Source organism: Planococcus citri, chromosome 4 (genome assembly GCF_950023065.1).
Source record: "Planococcus citri chromosome 4, ihPlaCitr1.1, whole genome shotgun sequence".
NCBI classification, from domain to species: Eukaryota; Metazoa; Arthropoda; class Insecta; order Hemiptera; family Pseudococcidae; genus Planococcus; species Planococcus citri.
In genome coordinates, this window is record NC_088680.1 from 56870957 (window position 1) to 56895277 (window position 24321).

General features: G+C 31.9%; 1 protein-coding gene and 1 non-coding gene across 2 annotated transcripts in view; one reads left to right on the forward strand and one right to left on the reverse strand.

Moving 5' to 3' along the window:
• LOC135842559 (follistatin-like) overlaps positions 1–24321 on the reverse strand; it is a 38156-nt gene that overhangs the window by 12842 nt on the left and 993 nt on the right. The window contains exon 2 of the mRNA XM_065360073.1: positions 18210–18766. Coding sequence (XP_065216145.1) covers positions 18210–18288 — 79 coding nt within the window. The 5' untranslated portion in view covers positions 18289–18766. The remainder of the gene's footprint in view (positions 1–18209; positions 18767–24321) is intronic.
• On the forward strand, positions 1466–1584 carry LOC135846137 (5S ribosomal RNA). Its single transcript, XR_010558914.1, has one exon. It is a non-coding gene; the product is annotated as a 5S ribosomal RNA (ribosomal RNA).

Here is a 24321-nt window from a genome sequence, read left to right on the forward strand (position 1 = left end):
CATTATTATTATTATATAAAAATAAAAACCGGATGATAATAATTTGCGATTATGGTATCCTTGGCCTGAGGCTGATGACCAACTGGTCTTCCATAATAGTAGGCAGAACCTGCCAGACAGACGTGAAGTCCTATAACCCCTAACCCAGAGGATAAGGACGTGGTTTCGCGTTAACTCGATTAATATACATACCTCACGTGTAATATCTTATCTTTATGCGTTCTGTAACAATGCTATTATACTCGTATAGTACCTATGGAAAAGAGAAATAGAAAAAAGTCTCGAGATGTAAAGATGCTGTTGAATGGGTATAGGTAGGTATTCCAAGTGTATCTACGTTTATGAAAATGGCCCGACGCCCGAAACGCGCTCCTTTCCTATAATGATGTATATTTTTGGCCCCACGTACCTACAAATAATCATCTATGTATATTCGGGTTTTTGGAATGGTAATCCTTTTAAAATTATTAACGTTCGATGTGTCGTCGCGTGCACAAAGTTAAGCTGTATATTTGTTATTCTCCTATTTATATATAAACCTATAGCTTATATAGCCTGACACGAGACAACTTTTATACTTAGATAGGTACTTACGAGACGATAGTTTTGATTTTAGACTAAGTAGAAAAAAAACTTGATTTTTTTGCCTTGTGTAGGTAGTGTTGAAGTGGTGTTCAAAAACCTTTCGGATTTGTAATTGAGAAGTTTCTTTTCTATCTGGATCAAATTCATTGTGAATGACGAATCCTGCGTGGATTACGTACTGTACGAAATGGTAAATTTTCGTATGTCTAGATTTTGGGATAAAAATGGCTCGTGTCTCGTTAACGAAGCGCTTGAGCATTGAGGGATGAATAAATATATTCTAGATTTGACTTTCAGCTTTGGTGAGCCCGTTTAAAACAAATTAATTTTATTTAACGTGTATTTTTTTCAATACAGTTTTTTGAGTTTCCAGAGATGCTGATTTCAAATTAACAATTGAAAAGCTGGTAAATTTAGATAAAAATGGCTGAAACTTTGTAGGAAGTTGAAGAAATGTCATCAAAATTGAGTAAAATTACGAAAAACTTCTTCAAATTCATGAAAAATTATTATCTACGTACAATAATAGAGGAGAAATAAGTAAGTCTAGGATAAAATTATACACATTTGCTAATTTTCTTCAATTTTAAATGATTTTTGGATCATTTTTGTCATTTTTTGCGTTCATATTTTAGACAATTTTATCAGTATTTTTATGTTTTTTTTACAGGTTGTAAGTAATGTACCTATTTATTTTCACTTTGTTTTTGATAACTTTTTATGAAAAGGCTAATTTTTCTTCAATTTTTTTGGGGAATTTTTCGCGTTTTGAAAAACAGTAAATCAATTTTTCCGACGGATTTTATACAATTTTTTTTTATTTTCTACTGATTTCCTGCATTTTTGTACCTTTTCCACTGTGAAACTGCTAACAATGTATGCCAACGATCATACCATGCTGAATACACCGGTTCTCGTCCGATCACCGAAGTTAAGCAGCATCGGGTCAGGTTAGTACTTGGATGGGTGACCGCCTGGGAAAACCTGATATCGTTGGCTCAACTTTTTTTTTCGATTAATTTTCGTAAATGTTTAACAATTTTTGCAGAATATTTTTGCTCATAATTTTAAACATTTTCGTATGATTTTTAGTATGTACTTCATGCAAAATATTTACGAACATTATTTTAGTAATTTTTTATGTTGATTTCACTACTTTTACTTAAATGTACAACCTCCAATTTTCATGCAAAGTTTATGTTTTGTATTTTTTCATTTTTCAGAATTTTTTTGCACAATTTTGTTCCTTGTTTTGTGGGATATTTTATCAATTTTCTCCCCTTTTTCAAAAACTTTACCACATTCACTTTTGCCTGTATTTCTGGTTACGTAGATAAGTATACTCTAAATTCCTTTATAAATATTTTGGGCACCTTTCGCATCGTTGTATAAGTTTTTAGTATGTATGAATTTTAAAATTGAAATTTGTAATTTTGCTCCAGTTTTATTCCTACTTTACTTTACTCATTTTCTAACAACTCCAAAATATTTCTTTTTACAAGTTTTTTATCGTCTGAAAAAGTTGATTTATAGATTTTTAAGTTATTTCCAACCTTTTTGACGATTTTTATCAATTTTTGAAATTGTTTTTGTGCTATTTAAAGCTATCGTTTTCTTACTTCATTTTCAAGGACTGTTACCTATTTGATTTTTATGCAATTTTATTGTCATTTTTGTGCTTTCAGCAAAAAGTTCCTGATGCTGAAATTCATTTTTCGATTTTTGATAAATTTTTAAAAATTTTATCTTGGTTCGTTTAAATCAAAATTTGATCAAATTCACGAAAAAGGCTGAAATTTGTTTTCTACCCTATTTCCGACCTCCCAAGTCGATTTCTGGTGGTTTCGAACTGTTTTGGAGCCTCCAGCCGATTTTCTTATTTTCCAATTTTTCTTTTATTTTTGAAAAAACGTGAAAAGATGAAAAATGAAATCTAGCACTTACATATAAGCTCGAATTCATCGTCTGTTGTAGGTCTTTCAATCGATTAATGCACATCTTTTGATGATGGCTCAATTACAAGATTTTCTCCAGCGATTGAGTATTTTTGAGGAAAAAATGAAAAAATTCATCTACGAAATAGGCTGAAATTTGGCTTGCACCTTATTTTTTCACCTCTAGAGTTGATTGATGATGGTTTCGAATCGTTCTGGAGCATCCAGTGGATTTCCACGCGGATTCTTTTATTTGCGAAAGCTCGAAGTTACAATATTTGTGACCTTTTCAATAAATGTAGCTGCATACTCCAAAATCTTTTCGTTCCAGTTCAGTTCCAAAATTGTCTCAAGTGTTTTAGTTTTAAAAAAAATGAAAAAATTCATCTTTCGCGAACACGTAGACAAAATAGGCTGAAATTTGACTTGTACATTACTTTCAAGCGCCTAGTCGATAGGTAATGGTTTTAAATTGCTCTTGGAGCTTGCAACAAATTTTCGGATTCTCTCGTTTTTTTTTAAAGCTTGACTTGAAGAGTTGGTGGTAAGGTACCAACCAAATTTCAGTTTTTTTTTGTGCAATTTGCAGTATGAATGATGGATTTTAAAATTTTTTCGAGAATATTCGCTGGAGAAAACTTTGGATTTGAGGTGGCACAAAAAGATTTTGAAAATATGTGCTTAAGTTGATCGAAAGGGTCACGAAAATCGTAAATCCAAATTTTTACGTACTAAATTTCATTTTCACCTCACTTCTGAGGATCCAAAAATCCACTGGAGGCTCCAGAACGGTTCAAAACAATCATAAATTGGCTCAGAAGGTCGGAAAAAAGTACGAGTACAGACCAAATTTCAGCCTTCTTTGTTTGCGTGTTGGCAAACGATGGATTTTCCCATTTAAAAAAAATAATAAGCGACGGAGAAAGTTTTGGATTTTGGATCTGATCCTGCACAAAAAATTTTTGAAAGTATGTTTCCAAATCGATTGATATACGTAGGATTATCAAGATGGTAAATCCAATTTTATAGATGCTCAATTTCATTTTCAAAACTGCAGAATTTAAAAATTCACTGGAGGTTCCAGATCGATTCAAAACCATCTGCAATCGATCAGGGAAATCAAAAATAGGGTTCAAAGCGAATTTCAGTTTTTCATTCCAATTTTATCGAATTTTGATTTTTTCCATCAGAAATGGGCCAAAACTGAATTTTTTGAAATTCGTCAAAAACCGAAAAATGAATCTCACAAGGGAACCTCTTGAGGTGTCACACTCCGGGACCGCGATTTTTGAAAAGAGCATAGTCTAAGACCACCAAAACTGAATTTTCAGCTGCCCAAGTTCATTTTTCGATTTTTGGCGAATTTTTGAAAACTCAAAATTGACTGTTTTTGGCAATTTATGTTTTTTTTTAAAGTACGAACTTGACCAGTAAAAATGGTCAAAATACGTCCCAAAACTAATATTAATATCCCAAATCCAAATTTTACCATTTCCAGCCATACTGGAGCCTCCAGCGCGATTTTTCAATTTCTCCAGAATTTTGAATTTGCTCCAGAAGGCGTGAATATGCAGTTGGGAAGCTAAAAATCGAGTTGTGTATTATACTTGACCTGTTTAACGAGTTTATCTACATTTGAGCGGATTTTGAGAGTGACACCTCAAGAGTGGTTTTTTGACCAGCTTTTTTCAAAATTAAAAAAATCAAAAAAATCAAAAGTTTCCCGTTTGTGTGGAAATGTTCGAAATTCACGCGAATCGCTGTATTTTGTCCAAAACTAACCTCCCAAATCCAAATTTCACCATTTCCAGCCATTCTGGAGCCTCCAGCGCGATTTTTCAATTTCTCCAGGATTTTGAATTTGCTCCAGAAGGCGTGAATATGCAGTTGGGAAGCTAAAAATCGAGTTGTGTATTATACTTGACCTGTTTAACGAGTTTATCTACATTTGAGCGGATTTTGAGAGTGACACCTCAAAAGTAGTTTTTTGACCAGCTTTTTTCAAAATTAAAAAATCAAAAAAATCAAAAGATGACCGTTTGTGAGGAAATTTTTGAAATTTGTGCGAATCGCTGTATTTCTTCAAGAACTAACCCCCGGAACGCAAATTCTACCATTTCCAGCCGTTTTGGAGCGAGAGTGAAACCTCAAAAAACCACTCTTAAGGTGTCACTCTCAAAATCGGCTCAAATGTAGATAAACTCGTTAAACAGGTCTAGTGTAATATACAACTCGATTTTTAGCTGCCCAACTTCATATTCACGCCTTCTGCAGCAAATTCAAAATTCTGGAGAAATTGAAAAATCGCGCTGGAGGCTCCAGAATGGCTGGAAATGGTAAAATTTGGATTTGCGTAATTAATATTAGTTTTGGGACTTATTTGACCATTTTTACTGATCAAGTACGTACTTTTAAAAAAAGCATAAACCGCCAAAAACAGACAATTTTAAATTTTCAAAAATTCGCCAGAAATCGAAAAATGAACTTGTGCAGCTGAAAATTTGGTTTTGGGGGGTTTAGACTATGCTCTTTCCAAAAATCGCTATCTAGTTCAAATCGGAGTGTGACACCTCAAGAGGTTCCCTTGCCAGCTCCGAAAATTTAGGCTGCAAAGGTGTTTTGGAGTTCTCCTTCAATTCGCCTTCGTCCATCCTGGTTTGGATACTTAATTCAATAAAATAATGAAAATAACTTAAAAAATTTGAAAAATTACTGTTTTAAAAATTGTATTAATGAATATCATCCAATTTGTGCTTTTATACAAATTCAATTTGGAAATTTTTTTTTTGTCAAAAATTCCATCAATTGATAAAATTTGAAGAAATATATTCAATTTTAATACTTAACGAAAATCAGCTTTTCCAACGCACTAAATGCATTACAATTTTGTTCGTACAAAAGTAAATTTGGCACGAGAAAAAGTTACGAAACAAACTTCATCCAATGAGTAACGTATCGTGCCTTCGACAGATTCCTTTTTACGGCGTACTCGCTATGCAACTTTATCAACACGTTGGTCTCGTAATCTTTCAAATACTCGAACGTGCATCACGTGTTGGCGCTTGGCGATGATACTGTCTATAATTACGACGACGAGCCGAACGGGTAACGCTTAATTGCGGTTATTTATTCGGGTAAACAATTTCGTTAATGCCACACGTGTATTATTGAATCATAAAATATATTGGCATAGGATACGATGCACACGAATGCTGCGCTTTATGCACGGAAATTACGCGTATTATTATTACGAAGAGCTTACACAGTTACTTACGTAGATAGGATATTTCGTAATTTATATAAGAAAACTTTTTAAGATGTACGCAGAACTCATTTTGAGTTTTGATTACTTACGTAGTTACTTACTTATACGTCACATTGTAAAGTACCTTACGTAGAATATAAAAGAACAAATAAATGACGAGATACCGGGTACTGATTAAGGTGTTACGTCTTATAAAAAATACATAAGGAAAGATACGTGCAATGTGCATCATATAATTCATCTTTGTGTTGTCCACCAAGATCCATGAGGCCCTTTCTAGAATACGATACGTTAAAAACGAGCCGACCAAGACGAAATTAACTTATGCGACTTGATGGGTAACTGATAAGAGGAGATCCTCATTACTCTAGGTACGGTTGATTATTCGAAAGTTGGAGAGCTTTGTCGCAGGTATAGCTTAGAAACTGCATGGACTTATGACTACCTATGTCATATATTTTGCACTAGACGAGGCATAAGACATCACAGAAAGGAACGAGCCTATACGCCATGGTATTTACATTTCCCTCGAATTATACGTACACTTGCCTACTCACTTAGTAGTAACTCGTGTATTTCTACCCTATTACTCGTACGTGAACGAAAATTATACTGGTAAATGGCGGACATTTGCAAGATTCGCTCGTGTAATTTTGTAAAAACATTCTTAGGTGCAACTCGCTTTTAATCATTCTATTAAACGTTAAATCATAAATCAAAAGTACAATTAACTCGATGTAGTATACTGTACACTATAGTGAGCATTACATTACACACAAAAAAACCTCAGTGCTATGCGTCATTTTTTTATTTATTCTTTTTTTTCTGTTTTTCTACATCTGTTATGTTGGTCGGCATTCCGAAAGATACGTTACCAGATTTATTAATATGATAAACGGTTTATTTATGTTGTAAATAATGTAATTTATTGTAAGGTTTTTCGCCGAACATAAATAAAATTTGTGATTTATTTGGTCTCGGATTTTTTTTTCTTTTTTCTTTTTTAGGTAGTGGGTGTGTTAACGTTTCGTCGAATCGTAGAATAATGGGTACCTAATTATTCGCGTAAAACGCACGCTGAATTAATATTTAGATTAGATACGAGTATCGGAGGCGCCCGACCAGTAATTAACTTCCGCAAATACCGCAATATTCGGCGCAATATTGGTTCTCTATATGGGAGGCAAGCAAGGTTCTTCTTGTGTAGCTCTCCAAGCTCGACCGCAGCAGCGATATACTAAGGCAGTGAAGGGAGGAGGATGGGTAGAGGTATTGTACGCGAGTATGTATGGTAGGTAATATTACGAGTGTATAGTCGCTTCGTCGTTGTTCAAGTAGGAGGCGAGATCTGCAGTTTGCGAAAATATTTGCTTTAATCATCGATATCGCCTTGAATGATGCGTTGAAAATATTAATACGAGTATGTACGTATAGGTTGGTACGAGGATTATATGACGTTGCATAGCCATAAGTGTACAAAGTGATCGACGATTGTAGGCATAGATGATTGGTATAATCGACGACGAGTCCTCGCGGACTGACGCCGAAGAATGCACACTGTACGTTGTGTATGAAGAGTATGTCGATAGTTCGTTAGAATTAACCATGCAGTTGGTTGTTTTATAAATTGAAAAGTAAACTGCATGTTTATTTTCTAATGCAGGATGTAATGGTTCTCTTAATCCTGCTCGTGTTTTGAAGATATCATCCCACAAGTTTTGATGTCCTTTTTTCAAGGCTTGCAAAATTTCTGTCCACGGTTTTGACATCCTTGAGATCTTCGACTCCAATTTTGACAAAATGTGTTCGTAAAACTCCCACGACCAAAATTTTATCTGCTTTGATTGATTTTTCGTAGATTTTTGAACATTTTGAACGTCAAGAATTTTTTTTATAAAAAGTGGCAATTTTTAAAGAAAATGCAATTTTTTTCAATATTTTACAACTGAATGTTTTGGCCTCTCAGTTGCAGATTTTGTCCATTTTTCGGTGGAGTATGAAGGCCCATAGGACAGTGGACAAAGAATTGCTGCTGTTCTGATCGGAAAATTACTTGAAGACTCAAGGGATGTTAAAATTTTTGAAATTCTCAAAAATGTGATTGGGCAGCTAGAAAACTTGGAAATATTTCATTATCGTTTAAGACCTTACATGAGGCATGGATAAAAGTACTCAGATTTTTTTTTCAATTGGGATCCGAAAAATATTTACACATTTTTTTACTCGTGTATAATTAAAGTGAGTACCTAGACCTTTTTGAAAAATTTAAAATCCAAAAATAGTATAAATAGATATTTTTTTTATTCATGTTGAAAGTGCTCTCAAAAGGTGCAGGAAGTTGGATATAACCTTAATACATATAAGATTCTTGAAGCTATAGCTACTTAATCATAATTTTTGAGATTTTAGAGTATTTTTTCCCAAAGAATTGGAGCACTAAAAATAGCATTTTTTTCACTAATGTTGAAATGGGTATCTGCGAAATTACTTGCAAGAACACCTAGGTATATAAGCCTCTATAGATAGGTATATGTAATTCGCTTCAAGTTGCACAATGCACATTATTATGCTCTCGTGTTTTCGTCTAGGTTACTTGCACTTGTTTACAGAAATTCATATCGGATTTATTAATTGTTTGTTAAGCTACAGTGTAAGTGATTTTATCGAATGTGCTGATATTGGCCGTTATAAGTATACGCATACGTTCAGATTATTATTATCGCTGTTTAATGATATGTGACTGGAATTTCAGGGCTATGGAATGTGCGTTTATTTTCTTCGACTACCTAGCGTATAAGTATGGGAGTTGAGACGCATGGTTTGAATGAAATTGCTACCAAGTACACACAATAAATTCTCTTGCAGAGAAGCAATAAAATATGAGCTAAACAAATACATATAATACCAACTTTATTGATCTGATCAGGTCTCAAGTATAGGGAGAAGAAACTCTTGCTTCTCAAGATTGGTAGCAAAGCTGACTTTTAAAAATTGTATCAGACTTTTTAAAAGTAGAAAAAATATGTAAGTAGATCAATTTACAAGTTTAGAGCATTTATCTGATTGTACAATTTGTATTTGATCTGACTTTTAAGAACTTGGAGTAGAAACAAAATTCTTTCAACTCCAGAAATCATTCCAGACTTTTGAAAACTTGAAAAGAATTAGGTACCAATCTTTAAAGTGGACTCTTATATATGTAGTTTAGATACCAAAACGGCATTTAAGAACTTGAAACAAAATTACTTAATTGTTGAGAGGCCTGAACAAGTAGACAGATAACAATGAGAGGCCAGACAGACAAGTCAATGACCTCAAGAAGTCTGATGGGTGGGCTAACGACCCTGAGAGCTCAGATGGGTGAGTCAATGACCTTGAAAAGACTGACAGGTAGACATACTGCCTTGAAACGGGTGAGCAGGGGGTCAATGACCTTGCGAATCTGGACGGATCAATTAGTGACCTTAAGAGGTCAAATAAGCAGAGAGATACGCAGACATCCCCAAACAACTAGGCTGATGGGTCAATGACCTTGAGAAGCCAAATAAGAAGAACGACAACCTTGATAGATCAGACACGCATACAGCATTGAAAGGCCGGAAATACGGGTCAGTGACCTTGGATGTCATATGTACATGAAGATAGAAGACCTTGGAAGCCAGAAAGACGGGTCAATGACCGTAATATGACAGATAGACATCCTGAGGGGGGGGGCAGACAGGCACCCAGTCAACCTCGAGAAGCCAGACAGACGGATCAATGACCTTAAGAGGATAGACAGGCAGACACACCGACGACCTTAAAGGCCAGACATATAGATCAGTGACCTTGAGAGTCCAAACGCATGGGTCAATGACCTTAAGAGGCCAGAAAGACAGACAGACAATTCAATAGGCTGAAAACTTATTCCGAAATCCGGATGATCATACTAAACCAGGCCTGATCAGATCAAATTTTGGTTTGATGACTCGTGTCAACACAGACTCATCTGATAGGTATGGAAATACGCCATTTTCGGTTATAGATTTCGTAGTTTTGACGGTGATTTGATTTTTTCATTGTAGTCATATAATGAAATGGAATCAAAAAAATTATAGAAAAATGTCTATTTTGCATATTAAAATGAATATGAGGTAAAAAAATAGCGTAAATTGGCGGTATTATTAATAAATTGGGAACTTGAAAATGTTTTTCTTCAACCAAAGATGGCGTATTTCCATACCTGGTATTTAGTTCCTTAATCTGATCAGAGCCAGGCGTCAGGCTGCGAAAGATCTCAGCATAGGGCTCAAGTTTAGTCCGGATCAGGCTGAAGACAGTTCAGATGATCAAACATATCCATGATTGAAGTGTCCTTCTTGAAGAGAAGTCATTTTACCCATTTTCCTTTTAGAACTACATGTAGAAAAAAAAAACCATTTTACTTTCTTGCCAAAATTTCCAAAAATTGTACTTTTTTATAAAAACTATAAAATAGACGCATACCTTATGTTTTTTCACAATTTCCAAAAAAAAACAACAGTTTTTCTAAACCAAATTTGCCAAATAAGTACCTAGTCTTGTTTTCCCCCAAAATTGCAGAAAATGTTTTCTTGTAGTAAAAATTTTCTAAAAGTGTGCTTTTTTGGTCAAAATTGCGAATAGAAACAGTTTTTTAAAATCAAAATTACCTACACAAAAATCTCATCTCTTTTTTTGCCAAAGTTTTAAAAATGCTTCTTTTTTGTAAAAAAAATTGCAAAAAATCTTACTTTTTTACCAAAATTGCAGAAGCCTCGTTTTTTGTTAAAATCGTGTAAAATGTTTATTTTGTTACTGAAATTGTAAGAAATTACTTACTGCATTTGGAAATCAAGTTTTTGGATAAAATTCATCCGAGGAAGTGGTCGTTCTGGGAACATCAATTCGGGAAATCAGAATCGAGAGTTTAGTAGTCAGGAAAAAAAACGTTTAGGGGAAATTTATTCGAGGAAATAGGCATTTGGGTTGATGAAAGTTGAGAATAATTAGATTCGGAGGACAAAGGATTGTTTCAGAATCAGGTACATAAGTTTGTGTATTTAATTCAGGGCAAAACTCTTAATATGATGATTTGATTTCAATTCTCACTCACCTACCCTACGCCGTGTCCATCCCTCCCTCCATCAACGGTAGGTATAAAATATTCTTCCAAATTAATATTTCTTTACTCCGTTCCCTCTTTTCTTTATAATACAACCCACAACAAAAATAATTTCTACTCGAATCGAACAATGCATGAAATGTCTTCGACGTTGATACTCACACCATAGATAAAAATCTAAATACGAGTAGTAAGCAACTTTACGAAAAAAAATATTTATAGAACGACAAGGTACACAAAAAAAAAGTTTACGAATTGTCGATTTGGTTATCCTTATTAACTATCATTACTAGGGCTAGGATTTTCAAGCGCTATCAAACACGTTTTAAGCGCTATAAAAAAGCAATAAAAATGTGAGAAAAAAGCAAAAACAAGCGCTATCAAATCCTACCATGTTACGTATTAAAATGAAGGTTTTTTTAAACCGAGCAAGACCCCTCCTTTAAATATATGTACAACTTGAACCAAAATGAACTAAAAGATGAAAAGGAGAAAAAAAAGGAACAAACACTGAAACTAAAAATTTAATAAAAAATAAAATAAAATAAAAATAGAAAAATGAAAACTGAATCTGTTATTTTTCAGTTTTTCTTCCCTTGTTTTTTTGAACTCATCTTTTTTTAACAACTATTTTTTTTTTCAAAAATGTGCAAAAAGTTGATAAATTTTTGTATTTTTGGAACTTATTTCTTCATTTTACCAATTTTTTACCAAAAAAAAGCGCTAACGACGAAAAAAAGCCCCAAAAAAGCAAAATTTCCGCCTTTTTTGCCCAAAATAAGCATTTTAAAGCATTTACACCCAAAAAAAGCAAAAAAAAGCACTATCAACTTTCACCATTTGCCTCAGAATGGAATGAAACGCAAAGAAAATATATTTATGCCGTATAGGGTGTTGCTACAAAAAAAAAGCATTATCATAAAAATCCTAGCCCTAATCATTACAAACTGAAAATTCCAAGATGGTATTTTGAACGTTTCACAAAAGATGACTAATCAGTTTTCATCGTCTCTTGTCATCATCCAAACCCAAGAACTCGACGAAATGCTAAACAAGTGAAAGTTTTTTTCTATCAATAAAGCCCGTAGACACTCATGTTGAGAAAATTTTTCAGCCAATTCAGCACATTCGCAATAAGAAACTATTTTGCTTTTACAGTGAGTCACGTCGACACGTGGGAATCACTTTACTCTACAGTAGTATGGTGTCTTGCCATCTACAAAGACGTTATTACGTGATTTAAATAGGTAGAGTGGTATGTACGAGTGTCTATACTGTGTATAGTCATTCCATAGCTATACTACCCGGATCATATACTCGTATGTACGTTCGTATACATACGTAATTATAATTCATACGTCATTCATGATACTTACAGCAGACAAATGAAAAATTTCAATATTTTCCAAATACCAACCTGTACCTCTAACTGAACAAAACGCAGGTATAATAAATGCCTGGACGAGGTAAAAAAATATCCGTCTGGTATTTTTTTTTCATATGCTCGATCTCTCTGTACTTATATACTTATACGTGTATTTCAGCGAATACAAGAAAAAAAAATGACATCACGAAACACGCGATCGCAGAGTTCTCGGAATATATAAAAAGCATAAGTATAGTAAAAAGCTGGCAGCAAATTGTTGCACGGACAAATTAGGTTAAAAAGAGCATACTACATTACGTTTACTCGACTCTTCGCATCTTTCTCTCTCTCCATCTCTCGGTACTGATATTCGTATATAGTCTCCTTTATATAGTCCACATATTTCATTCATAAATCAACGGCAGCCAGAGTTGAATGAATCGTATTAACGTCCTTGCGAATCGTGATTAGAATTAAATACATAGACGCGTGTGTTTCTCTTCTCTGCAGTACCTATACGTTGTTTCGGCTACGTCAACTTTACCTCTTCCTCTTCCCCATCATCGATGTGGTCATTGTTTCACGCGTCTCATTTTCCAATTAGTCGTTGCCTATCTATGATGTACCTCCTCTAAGTGGGAAATTTAATTTTTTGCGGTTATTTATCTACATACATTACACAACACGTCTGTAAAATTTAAACCCATTTTAAATTTATTTCGATAGGTATCTGATGCATACATTAAAACCATTTCAGCTTCTCGCAGGCTACCGCGAGTGAAAAAAATTCAATTCATCAAAATTTATCGCTAAATAATCTCCGCTATAGGCGTTTTACCCCACACATTCGAACGAATTAAAAAATAATAATCCTCGAGCACGTGCCTATAATATGCCTCATCGTTCCCCTAAATTGACGTGTGTGTTTGGTCTGCCAAGTGCCAGCCAAATTTGTTATTTCAATCGAGTTTCGAAAATATTCGCAGCCTAAAAGCTTTCGCGATTTAAAAAAACACTCGAGTCTCGACGATCGGTTCCGTCGTCTGGCGAATAAAAACACGTCGTATTAATTTCGGCCTTTTTCAAAAATCAACACTTATCCATATAAAAGAGAAAGTACCTTTACCTATACTTGGTTTTTCATAAGGTGAAAATAGGCTACGCAGACGTATAGGTATAGAAATTGAAAAAAAAGTGCGAGCTTTCGCTCGGTACCTAAATAAGTACAATGCACCTAAAAAAAATATACTTAGGTATTTTCGACTCGTTTTATCAGTCTAACGTATTCTATATCCTGAAGCGATAAAATCACTCGGAAATTGTGCGTAAATTTAGACCGAAAATGGAAAAATTCAACGAGACGTTGAAATATGGAAATCGTGCGTACGTTGTCGCTTTTTTTGTATATACGTAGGTACATTTATCTACGTATTATACGAAAAAATAACTCCAGACTCGAGTGTAACGAACTATTTTGACCAGATGGGAACATTGAACGTTTCATAATACTAAGGAGAAAAAAAAACCGTCGGCAAATTTTTCCTCGAAAATGAATTTTTTTCAATGACAGGAGACCTTGAGTAGATAGGCAATCTTTCTTTTTTTCCTTTTTTCAAGCCGAAACACCGCAGTTTTCGCCAAGTCTTTCGTACAAAAAAGGCAGACGAATCTGAAAAATGTTCTTTTTGAATACGAAAAGACCTTTCGAAGGATTTATGAAGTCGTTCATCTTTCGTCTGATGAATGGGAATTTGTTTTTTCGAAAATTTCCGATGGAAAATTGGAAATTGTTTCGAGATGAAAACACATCTGGTCGTGTGGTCGTGTTAAATTTTTGTTGAATTTATCTCAAGTGGTTTACTTGTTGATGTTATTTGAAGTCTTTAGAAGATTGTCAACACATTTTTTTTCGTCTGATAAATTTTGTTAAAATGTCCTTCGTTTGAATTTTTTCAAATTTTTAGCTGTTATCAAAAAGTAACCTAATAACCAAAAGTCACGAATTTTCATTTTGTTTGTTCATTTTTCCACTTACCTACCTACTTTTTCATGGTTAACTTTTAAATGTTGTCAATCTAAGTATTTTCAATCGATGATTTTAAAAGTGATAAATAGAGCTGAGATTTGTATGCTTTGCATATTTTCCTACACGGAAAAAAAAGTAAAGATAATTTTTACTATTTCATACAGTAACCGGATCCCATTCAAAAATATTGTGATTTTTACTATGAGAATAGTAAATTTTACTATGAGATTAGTAAATTTTACTATGAGAGTAATAAATTTTTACCTAATTCTAGATAAAATGTATTTTTTGGCTGAGTAAAAATCACTATTATTTTTGAATGGGATCCGGTTACTATACTGAAATAGTAATTTTTATTAATTTTTTTTTTCGTGTATATAGACTAAAAACAGTGCATAATTGATAGGATCTCCACGAATCATGAAATTTCCTGACGAATGAGTCCAATATCATTTTGCATATTTTGCATATATCAGACCAAATTGCATATTTTAGCATATTTTAGGGGGAAAACCTGCATATTTCTGTATATTTGAGCGTTTTGTCTGATATTTTTTTGCATATTTACGGAAATTTAGCAAAAATTGAAATTTTTAGGACCTTTTTTGTTCAGAAAATCGCAACACTGCTAAAATGTCATCGAGAAAATTTTTTCTCGAAATAATTTATGAACGACTTGTTTTGGCTATTTTTTGATCACTGGGTTCATTTTGTTTCAAATAAACAGTTTTCATGTTTTTTAGCTTGAAAAAATCTTTTCAAGGATACGTCACTCAAACTGAAATTTTTGCACATTTTGGGCAAAAAAATTGCACAAAATATTGCATATTTTTATCCTTGTCTGCGTTTGAACAACTCTTGTTCAGTTTCTAAATTAGGTATTTATTTTTTAAAACTGTAGCCAAATTCATAAGAATATATAGATACTTTTTTGAAATTCAATGATTTGAAACTTTGAAAATTTTAATCAATTACCTCTTTTGTTCAGTTTCCGACCAATTATCATACTCAAATTTTTAAGCAACTTTGATCAATTTTTGTGCAACACTATGAAAATTATTATAACACTTTTGAGACGTTTTATTTTATGAAATTTTGGACATTCTGTGTAAACTACATACATAAATAACTTTTTAAAATCTTTTCAAAGATTTGGTATTTTTTTTAAAAATAATGTAGATACATTTTGTAAAATTTGGATAACTTTTTGTCAAATTTTGAAAAATCTTCTGTAAAACTAAAAAATGTTGATTTTTTTCTACGAATTCTAATTTTTTTTGTTGATACGTTCAAATTAAAATTTTTGAGCAATTTTGAGTAGTTTTTTGTCAAATTAAAAAAAAATTCTGTAGCATTTAGACAATACTTCAAAATTTGGAAAATTTTGTAAGAAATTGTAAGTTTTTTGTAAAATTTTGTGATTTTTTTTGGTCAACTTTTATGGAATGTTTTACTCGTATAAATTTGTTTTTTTTTCAAAATTGAGGTACCTATTTTTGGCAAACTTTTGAAAAATATCAATGTTTGGAAACGTCACATCAAAAAATACGTACCTACAATTTCAATTTTTCAAAATTTGGTATAGAATTTGCTGGAGGCATTTGAAGAGAATATTGCTAGTAAAAATTTACAAATTTTTTTAATCCCTAAAATGACCATGACCGTGGCTTTCAGCGCAATAAAATTCATCCACAAGTCATCATTTTGTTGCCAAATATGTACTCGTAGTTGAAAAAATTATACGAGTATCTGAAGTATTTCACACTTCCTAGAATTCTTTGAATTTTTTTGTGGTGAGATCCCCTTTTCAACTCATTAACACAATTTTCTCTCATGTTATGGCCTTGCTTTTCTCATACATATAATAAGAGAGTCGTTCAAACTGACACACTCTGATTTGAACTAGATCAAATCAGTTCAAAAAACATGTCTTAAATTTAACCTTCGTGATGCTTATTTTTAAATTTTTGACGAATTTTCGAAAATTCGAAAAATTTAAAAAAGCATGTTCATGCACTAAATTTTCAATTCTGACAGCAGAATGAAGCAAAAGAATAAGTAGGTACCTATTTTATTTAAACATTTCAACTCGAAAATAACTATATTTTAGAGCCATTCCGGAGTCTACAGCGAGTTTTCAATTTTTTCCAAAAATTAAAGAATGCTCTAAAAGGGCTCTAAAAGTAACCTTGAGTATCTATAACTTTGATTGGCGTATACTAATTATTGTTTCGAAAATGAAGTGAGTTTTAAAATTTGTGAGAATATAAAAAATGAAAATCAATTATTGTTCGTTAATTTAATTTCGGTTGAGTGATCCTTTATTGAAATTGCTGAAAAATTATGATTAAGTGTGAAGAAAAAATGCTGTTTGTCATTTTTTGAATTCAAAAAAATCACACTTTTATCTGGAGAATTGATGACGACTAATGAGTTTTCTAGTTTCTTGAAATAGTCTATTTAGTTTAGACACTTCATTATAAAAATCATGAACAAAAAAATTATTTAATTTTTTCCGCAAAATATGGACGAAATTTTGAAAATGTTCGATGATACGAGAGTAGTTTAATTCATCCCCTCTCCATCGTCATCTTCCCATTTCTCCTAATAAAACATGATTTCTATAATAGCTCTACTTGAAAGTGCAAGGGCACTCATTTCAAGATTTAGAAGCCAACTTGACTTTTTTTTGTTTTTTTTTTTCAATGTATAATTTACATCTTTACTTATCAAATTTTGTTCAAAAATTAAGTGGGTACCTATTTACTTTCTTTTTTTTATAAATCCGAAATGGCCTTATACTTGTTTACTATAACTCTCCCTCCTTCTTAGAAATTCAAATGGCAACTAAATAAGGAAGAAGGAGCACCTACTGAATACAAAAACCAATTTATCGAGAAAAAAACGAACGAAATTGTTACCTTAATTCAAATAATTTCTGATTCAGAATAATACATAATCTATTATTTTTCTTTTCTTGTTTCATCGCGTTTAAACGTTTATTGAACATTTTAAAAACTAAAAGTAAATCAATAAAAAATGCTACAATTTTCGAGGAGAAAACCTGATTAATCATAATTAATTTCTTTTTGTTTTAGATCATCACCATAAAGAAACATATAAAATTAAAGAAAAATAATGTTTTCTGCATCGAGTACGTATTCAAGAATTACTGGCAGAATTGATCAGGTAAGTAATTGTGACTCTGGTTGTTTCAAAATACACATTATTGTACCTATTAATATAATTACTGTGAAAAAATATTCGTGGTACAATGCAACGATCGTAATCTTTTCAATTGCATGGAAGTTGCACAGCTATGGTGATTGAAAACTACTAGAGTAAGGGCACTCAGTCGACGATAATCAAATACCTGACATTTATTCTTACCCCATTATTACTGATTTTTTTTCATTCATCATTTTACAATTTTTCCAATGGAATATTCCTACCACTTTTCGGGGTTAAAAATGCCCCTTTGGGCCCTTTGGCCCTTTTACTGTTCAATTGGACGAAGAAAAATTTTAAATACAGTACCTATTTTTCTAAATCATACAATTCTAGATATTTTTCTTCGTCAATTTTTTATGCCATTGCATCACTAAAATAAAATGCTAAACATGCACATCAAAAACTCTCAAAAAAAAAAAAAAAACAACGAAAAAAATTTTACTTAGGAAGTGGAAAATTAATTGAGAAGAAAAACGGTACAAATCTTCGTTTTCGTGCTGGAGAAAAATTGCTTCATTTAGAAAAAAAATGCACGAAAATAAGAAAAAGAACCCCTTTAAAAAATAGTGTAAATAATAAACACCTTTTTCATTTTCATTTTTTTTTTTTTTTTTTTTTTTTTTTTTAATTAACAGAAATAATACAAGAAAGAGAAAAAAATAATGAAAAAAATTTCTTACCTGTCGGTAAACACTGTATTGAAGCGAGTAAAAAAATCGTGAAAAATGTCCTAATATCGCGATAATTCAGGAACGACATTGCTACAGTTCATGATGCAGAAATAAAAATGTCTTTCGTATTCGCATATGAACCATGAAATAAAACCCAACATTTGGTTACCCATTCGAACAAATTGTGTCTGCGCATCTCAAAAAATGTCAACCACAAATTTATTTGGTAAAAATTGCAACTTTAAAAATTCCAAAGCTGTGAACGACGCGCGAATAACACCGCAGCATATAAGTTAAAGTTTACACAACGATACGAAGAGGGCTGAGGACACCGCAATAAGGTAGCAGGCAGCTATATCTTTTCTACAGGTACACTTGTAGAATATAGGTACGAGTATGTAGGTATAGGATTCACTTCAAGTCTCGAAAAACACTGCACTAATGCACTTCTCGTTCATTTTGACGTCTTGATCGATACGAATCTGCATTATTGAGTGATACGATTATAAGAAGAAATACACTGGCGATGAAAGAGACGATCAGATCGCGTACATGGTGGCCAATTTCTGAAAAATACAACGTAAGTATCTGGTTAGTTGACGCGGAATATAAGCTTATAATAAAAATAATTTATCGACGTTGCTTCGACGTCGCCCGTCGCCCGCGTTTTTAATTACCGCGTCTCTTATAAATTAAATAAAGGTACGCGAATCGTAAAATAATTGCTGAACGCGAAGCAGAGGAACGAGGCGAGGAGGGGAGGATCGTGCTGTAAGGAGAGACAAAAGTAGTATGTATATTTTTGATTACCCTTTTCGCGTTCTCAGACGCGACGACGGGAAAAAAGAGGAAATAATAAAATTCTAACGCAGACATCAATTTTCCAGACGCCCTTGAAAATACTCACAAATACATTACCTATATATATGAAGCGAATTTTTTTATGCAACAAATTGCATGTGAAATGTGGAGCAAGGTTAAATTATCATTTACGTATTACCTATAGGTAGGTGAGTATGTTTAAATTGTATATAGTTTGGAGTTTTTTTAATGCAGATTTCGAGGAATTTTTCATTTGGTTGAGTTAATTGCCATTTGAACTGATTTTTATCTGCGCTCGAATCGCCCAATTTATTATTTCGATGGTTCTTTTTATGAGTTTATTCTCGCTTCTTCTTGGCAGCGAGACGAATATTTTGTTCGAATGTGATCGAAGACATTTTTATGGGAAATAATTCGTTTGTAATTGGATTAGTCGACTTTGAAATCAGAATTTCCGATCGATTTCGAAAGTAAAAATTAGATATGGAGTGATCCGGTTTGATTGAAAAAAAAAATCAGATAGCGTAAAATAGATAGATGAACTTTAATTTGTTTGACTTTAGATCCGTAGATTATTTGTCAGAAATTTACAAAAAATGCGGTTGGAACTTGGATGTGAGTTAGGTATTTGCTGATTTTGATCGAAAATAAACTTATATTCCAGATTGTTACCAAATAAAAAGCTTGTTGAATTGTCTTTTGCAATAAAAGCCTATGAATAGTAAGTACAAAGGGTTTGAAGAAAAAAAATAAAACAAGAAACCTTGGAATAAAAAAGTAGTTTTAGACCTTCCCCAATTTATAAGTACAAAATGAAAAAAAAAAGATGAAAAATTTCTGTTCCTATTTTTTTTTTAGATATTTCAAAATTATTCTTCAATTCAAACAAAAAAATTTATGTTTCTGATTCTTACATTTGTATATAACTTCGTTGGTCTTCAAAAGCTCGTTTTCCATGAAAAAAAATCACAATTTGACCGAATTGAGGAAAAATTTGATTTTGAGCATATTTTTTCATCTCTCGAATCGATTGATGAGGGTTCTAACATCATTAAATACACTTTTGATGATGATGAATTATTTTTCCGGAGTCTTTGGCAGATTTGTGAGCCTTTAAATTTTTAAAAAAGTGCAATTCTGCATGGATTCATTCAGATTTATTTTGTCATGATTTTCGTGATCTGCCTCCAATTTGAAAGAACATAGCCTGAAACTCCTATATTAATCAATTTAGAGATTTTTGAAGAATTTTTGAAAATCCAAAATTCATTAAGTTCATATTTTTGACGACATGCTTTTTAAAAAAATATAAATTGTAATCATATTAATTTAGCAAAAATGATGATAATTGATCTTGAAATTGGTAGATACCAATTCCCTGCGAACCGAATTTCACAATTTTGGACTATTTTGGAGCTTCCAGAATCCAGAAAACTCTGCCAAAAATTGAAAAATCACTTTAGGCAGCAGAAATTTAAGCTATAGGTATGGAAGATTCAGACTATGCTCTTTTCAAAAACTGTAGCCCCATTTAAATCGAAGCCGGATATTATAAAGAGTCTCCTGTTACTACAAATTTTCAAAATCTATTTCTGTCGTTCGTTTCAAATTTCAGCATAATTTTCTTCATTTATTATTCTTAAAAAAATAATAATGAATTCGAAACAGGTTACGTAAAATTCTAAAAAAGTTTTTGTGACCTTCTCCCCTTTCATCATATTTTCAAGAATCAAATTAGGCAAATGAAAAGATTTTTGGAACGAAAATCGAAGTTAATGCAGTTAGTTATTGCCACTTTTTGGCTCCTTTAGTAATTTTTCATCAATTTGTCCTTGGTTTCTTTTTTAGTCCGATACATTACTATGCAATTTTGAATCGTTTTTTTATCAATCATGCAGGTAAAATGCATTTCTTGGAAGATTTATTTAATTGGATGAAATTTTCATGGCAAAACATTTAATTATAGGTAAGTTCTTATTTGGGTTTTGAATTCAAGGATTTTGAAAAAACATCATTTCAGTTTTGCATATAGATAGGTGTCTAAGTAGGTAGACACAAATGATTAATAAGTAAGCCGATACCTATGTATGTACTTTTACGTATTTTATTTTATGCATATCCCCAAGCCAAAAAATTGCATAAGAAATCTGTTTTCCATTTTTCAATGTATAATTTTATTTTAAATTCTGCTTTGCTTGCTATACACTGTATACCTAGTCTTCATATGTACCTATACCTGTACTGTAGGTACTTACAAGTCGGTGCTTATTTTAAAATTTCTCCAATTGTGGAAAAAAAAGGTGAAACAACACGAATATCGTTATCTCGAGGGACGTGCTAAATCACTGGAGATTTTTTTAAATTAATGGGCTCGTGAAATGTAAATAACGTTCATGTACATATGTAAAGTGTAGGTACGTCTACGTATGCGTAAAGTAAAGAGGGATCATAGTACCTAGTACTTACATACATACAAGTACACCGCTAATTAAAATTACCGGCTACATTTTATTAATATGTAAACGAGTCGATAACCTAAGGAGGTAATTTTTCACAAACGTGTGTAATAAGGTTAGGTTATGTAAGAAAAACATCGATTATTGTAATTCTATCGTAATGTGTGTGGTGTGTGTGTTTTTTTTGTTTGTTTTTGTATAGCATACACGTGCATATGTGAGTAGATGTACCAACTATGTACCATAAGACTATAATGTGGTAAGTTATAATGGAAAATATACAGGGTGTCCCATCAAATCTCCGTGACTCGTGAAATTTTTATTTTATTTTTCGGGGAAAAATCGAATAAAAGTTCGTTTTTGGTTATCTTGAAATTGAATTTAAAATTTTTTGAAAAATTTCAAAGTTTTTATCGCAAATTTTTTCCAGGTTTTTTCCCAATTTGAAAAATAATTGATGAAATATTATATTTTTAATGTCTATGGTTTAAACCAATAAAATCATCTAGCTTTTGGTGTAGTTTTTTCAAGTTTTGTCACACCATCTGTTTAAAATATTTTATTGAATGCATTTTTTTAGGTTTTGTCAATTTAAAAAAAAATCAAATTTCGTAAGTTTTCAAGGAAAAAAATAAAATTTGATCAAATTGAATTACAAAGTTGAAATTCGGTTTCCAGGACATTTTTGATCTTTCGGATCGATTAACGGTAGTTTCAAGTCACTCTGAATCCTCAAGCAAATTTTTGAATTTTCTGGTGTTAAGAATAAAGTTGTCTTAAAAAGGGTCAAGAGCCAAAATCAAATTCAGCTTCTGTAAACTTGAAATGACAGACCTTGTGATTTTTTCGATCAGTTTTGTGGTAATTCAAGACCACATTTTTCCAGCAATTATTTTTCAAAAAAAAAAAAATGTTCAACGTAAAAACCATTATTATTAGGTATTTGTAATTTATTTATAGGTAAATCAATACTTTTCTAGTTGATTGATGATGGTTTTTTGTTTTTCTGGAACCCCATCCCGAGGATTCTGAGTTCATTTTTTATTTTTTTTAAATCATAGACGAAAATTGATTTGAACTAGCTTAAACTGATTTTGACACTTTTGGCTAAATAGATCCAAAAAGTCACAAAACTCATAAGTGCAAAATTTCATTTTGACCCTGATTTTTGAATTTGAAAATTCTCTGAAGGCTCAAGAACGGCTTGAAACCACTATTAATCGATTATTAATCGATTGGGGAGATCAAAAATGAGTTAAAAACCAAAATTACAGTTTTCTGACTCAATTTAATCAAATTTTGATTTCTCTATGAAAAATGAGAAAATTTGAATTTTCAAAAAATTTGAGAGGTCGAAAATAGAGGTAATTTTAGTTTTCAGTCTCAATTTGAACAACATTTGAATTTTTTTCAAAAATGGCATAATGTGAATTTTCTTAAATTGACCAAAAATTAAAAAAAAATCATCTCCTAAAATTTGTTTTAGTAGTTTATTTTTGCATGCTGTATCAATTTTCCTACGCCCTATTTGGTCTAAAAAAATTTCTGTCTAACTTGGTGATACACTCCTTCTTTCCTTGTAGTCAGAAAATTCCTCGTGCAAAATTTGAAATTTATCAAAAAAAAACATCTAGCTTCTAGAACAGCCAACAGATCTCATTCAGATTCAATATTTGATGGTGCCCAAAATAGGAGCAAACGCTAAATAAAAGTCTTAAAGGCTCAAAAATCCAAATTTTTTAAATAGAAATTCATTGTAGGTATTGATGACCTTTTTTTGGAGGGGTGACGAGGGGAGGAGGAGGAAGAAGAGGCTTAAGAATGCTAATGTTCAAAACAAGTTTATTTTATTAGCAAGTAGGTAGGTAAAAAGGAAATAAAAATATTCCGTCGAAGATCCTGCAAAAATTTAAAAATTTTTTTTGTAGAAGTTCTACATTTTGATTCAAAAATTTTGTTGGGTATAGAAAATCATTTTCTGTTGTAAATTTTGGTACAGCGTCTCAAAATTAACAAAAAAATGCAGCAACAAAGTTCCATACATGCAAACATTGAAAATTTCAAGGGTTTATAAAAGCTAAATTTTAAATAAAACTTAAGTACTGAATTTTTTTCACTTTATTTTATTTTTGAAAAAAAAGTAACGACACTCAGACCATCAGTACTTTTTATACCTTTCTATATCAAAATCTGGATACATTAATTTGAAAAATAATTTAATATTTTTTCAAATGGTCGTAGGTATTTTTAAATCAAATTAACGATAATGATTTAAAATATGTGTTACAACAATAATTAATTTTAAAAACAAAAATGATTAATTAATGGATAGGTGCTTATTTGGAATAATTTTTTTGTATTCTATTAATTATCTAATTTTTATTTCATTTTAATTTTCTGAGATTTTGTTGAGTTACCAATTCAAACTATTGATTTTTAAAATAAAAAATATGCAAATCTTTAATTTAATAAATTGGAAGGGGGCTGAGTAATAAGAGCAATTTGAAATTTTTTATATCATTTGTGAGGTAGATTTTTTACTTCAACTGCATCAAAACGAAGTCGAGGAAAAAATGCATAATTTTTTTGAGAAATATTCTTCTTGTCAGAGTTTATTCTCTCCATTCAAAAAATGTCCCCTATAATTTGGTATATGTTCATTTATTGCATTTTCAAATATTTATGTACCTACCGTATCTCAAAACAAAGTTTCAATTTTGTGTTAAAGAGGCCCAAGTGCCTAAATATTTGATCCAAAAAAATGTAGGTAGGTACTTAAAAAATATTCATTTTTTGTCAAAACAATGATCCTTCAAATTTCAAGATAGGCTTTCATTAGCTCA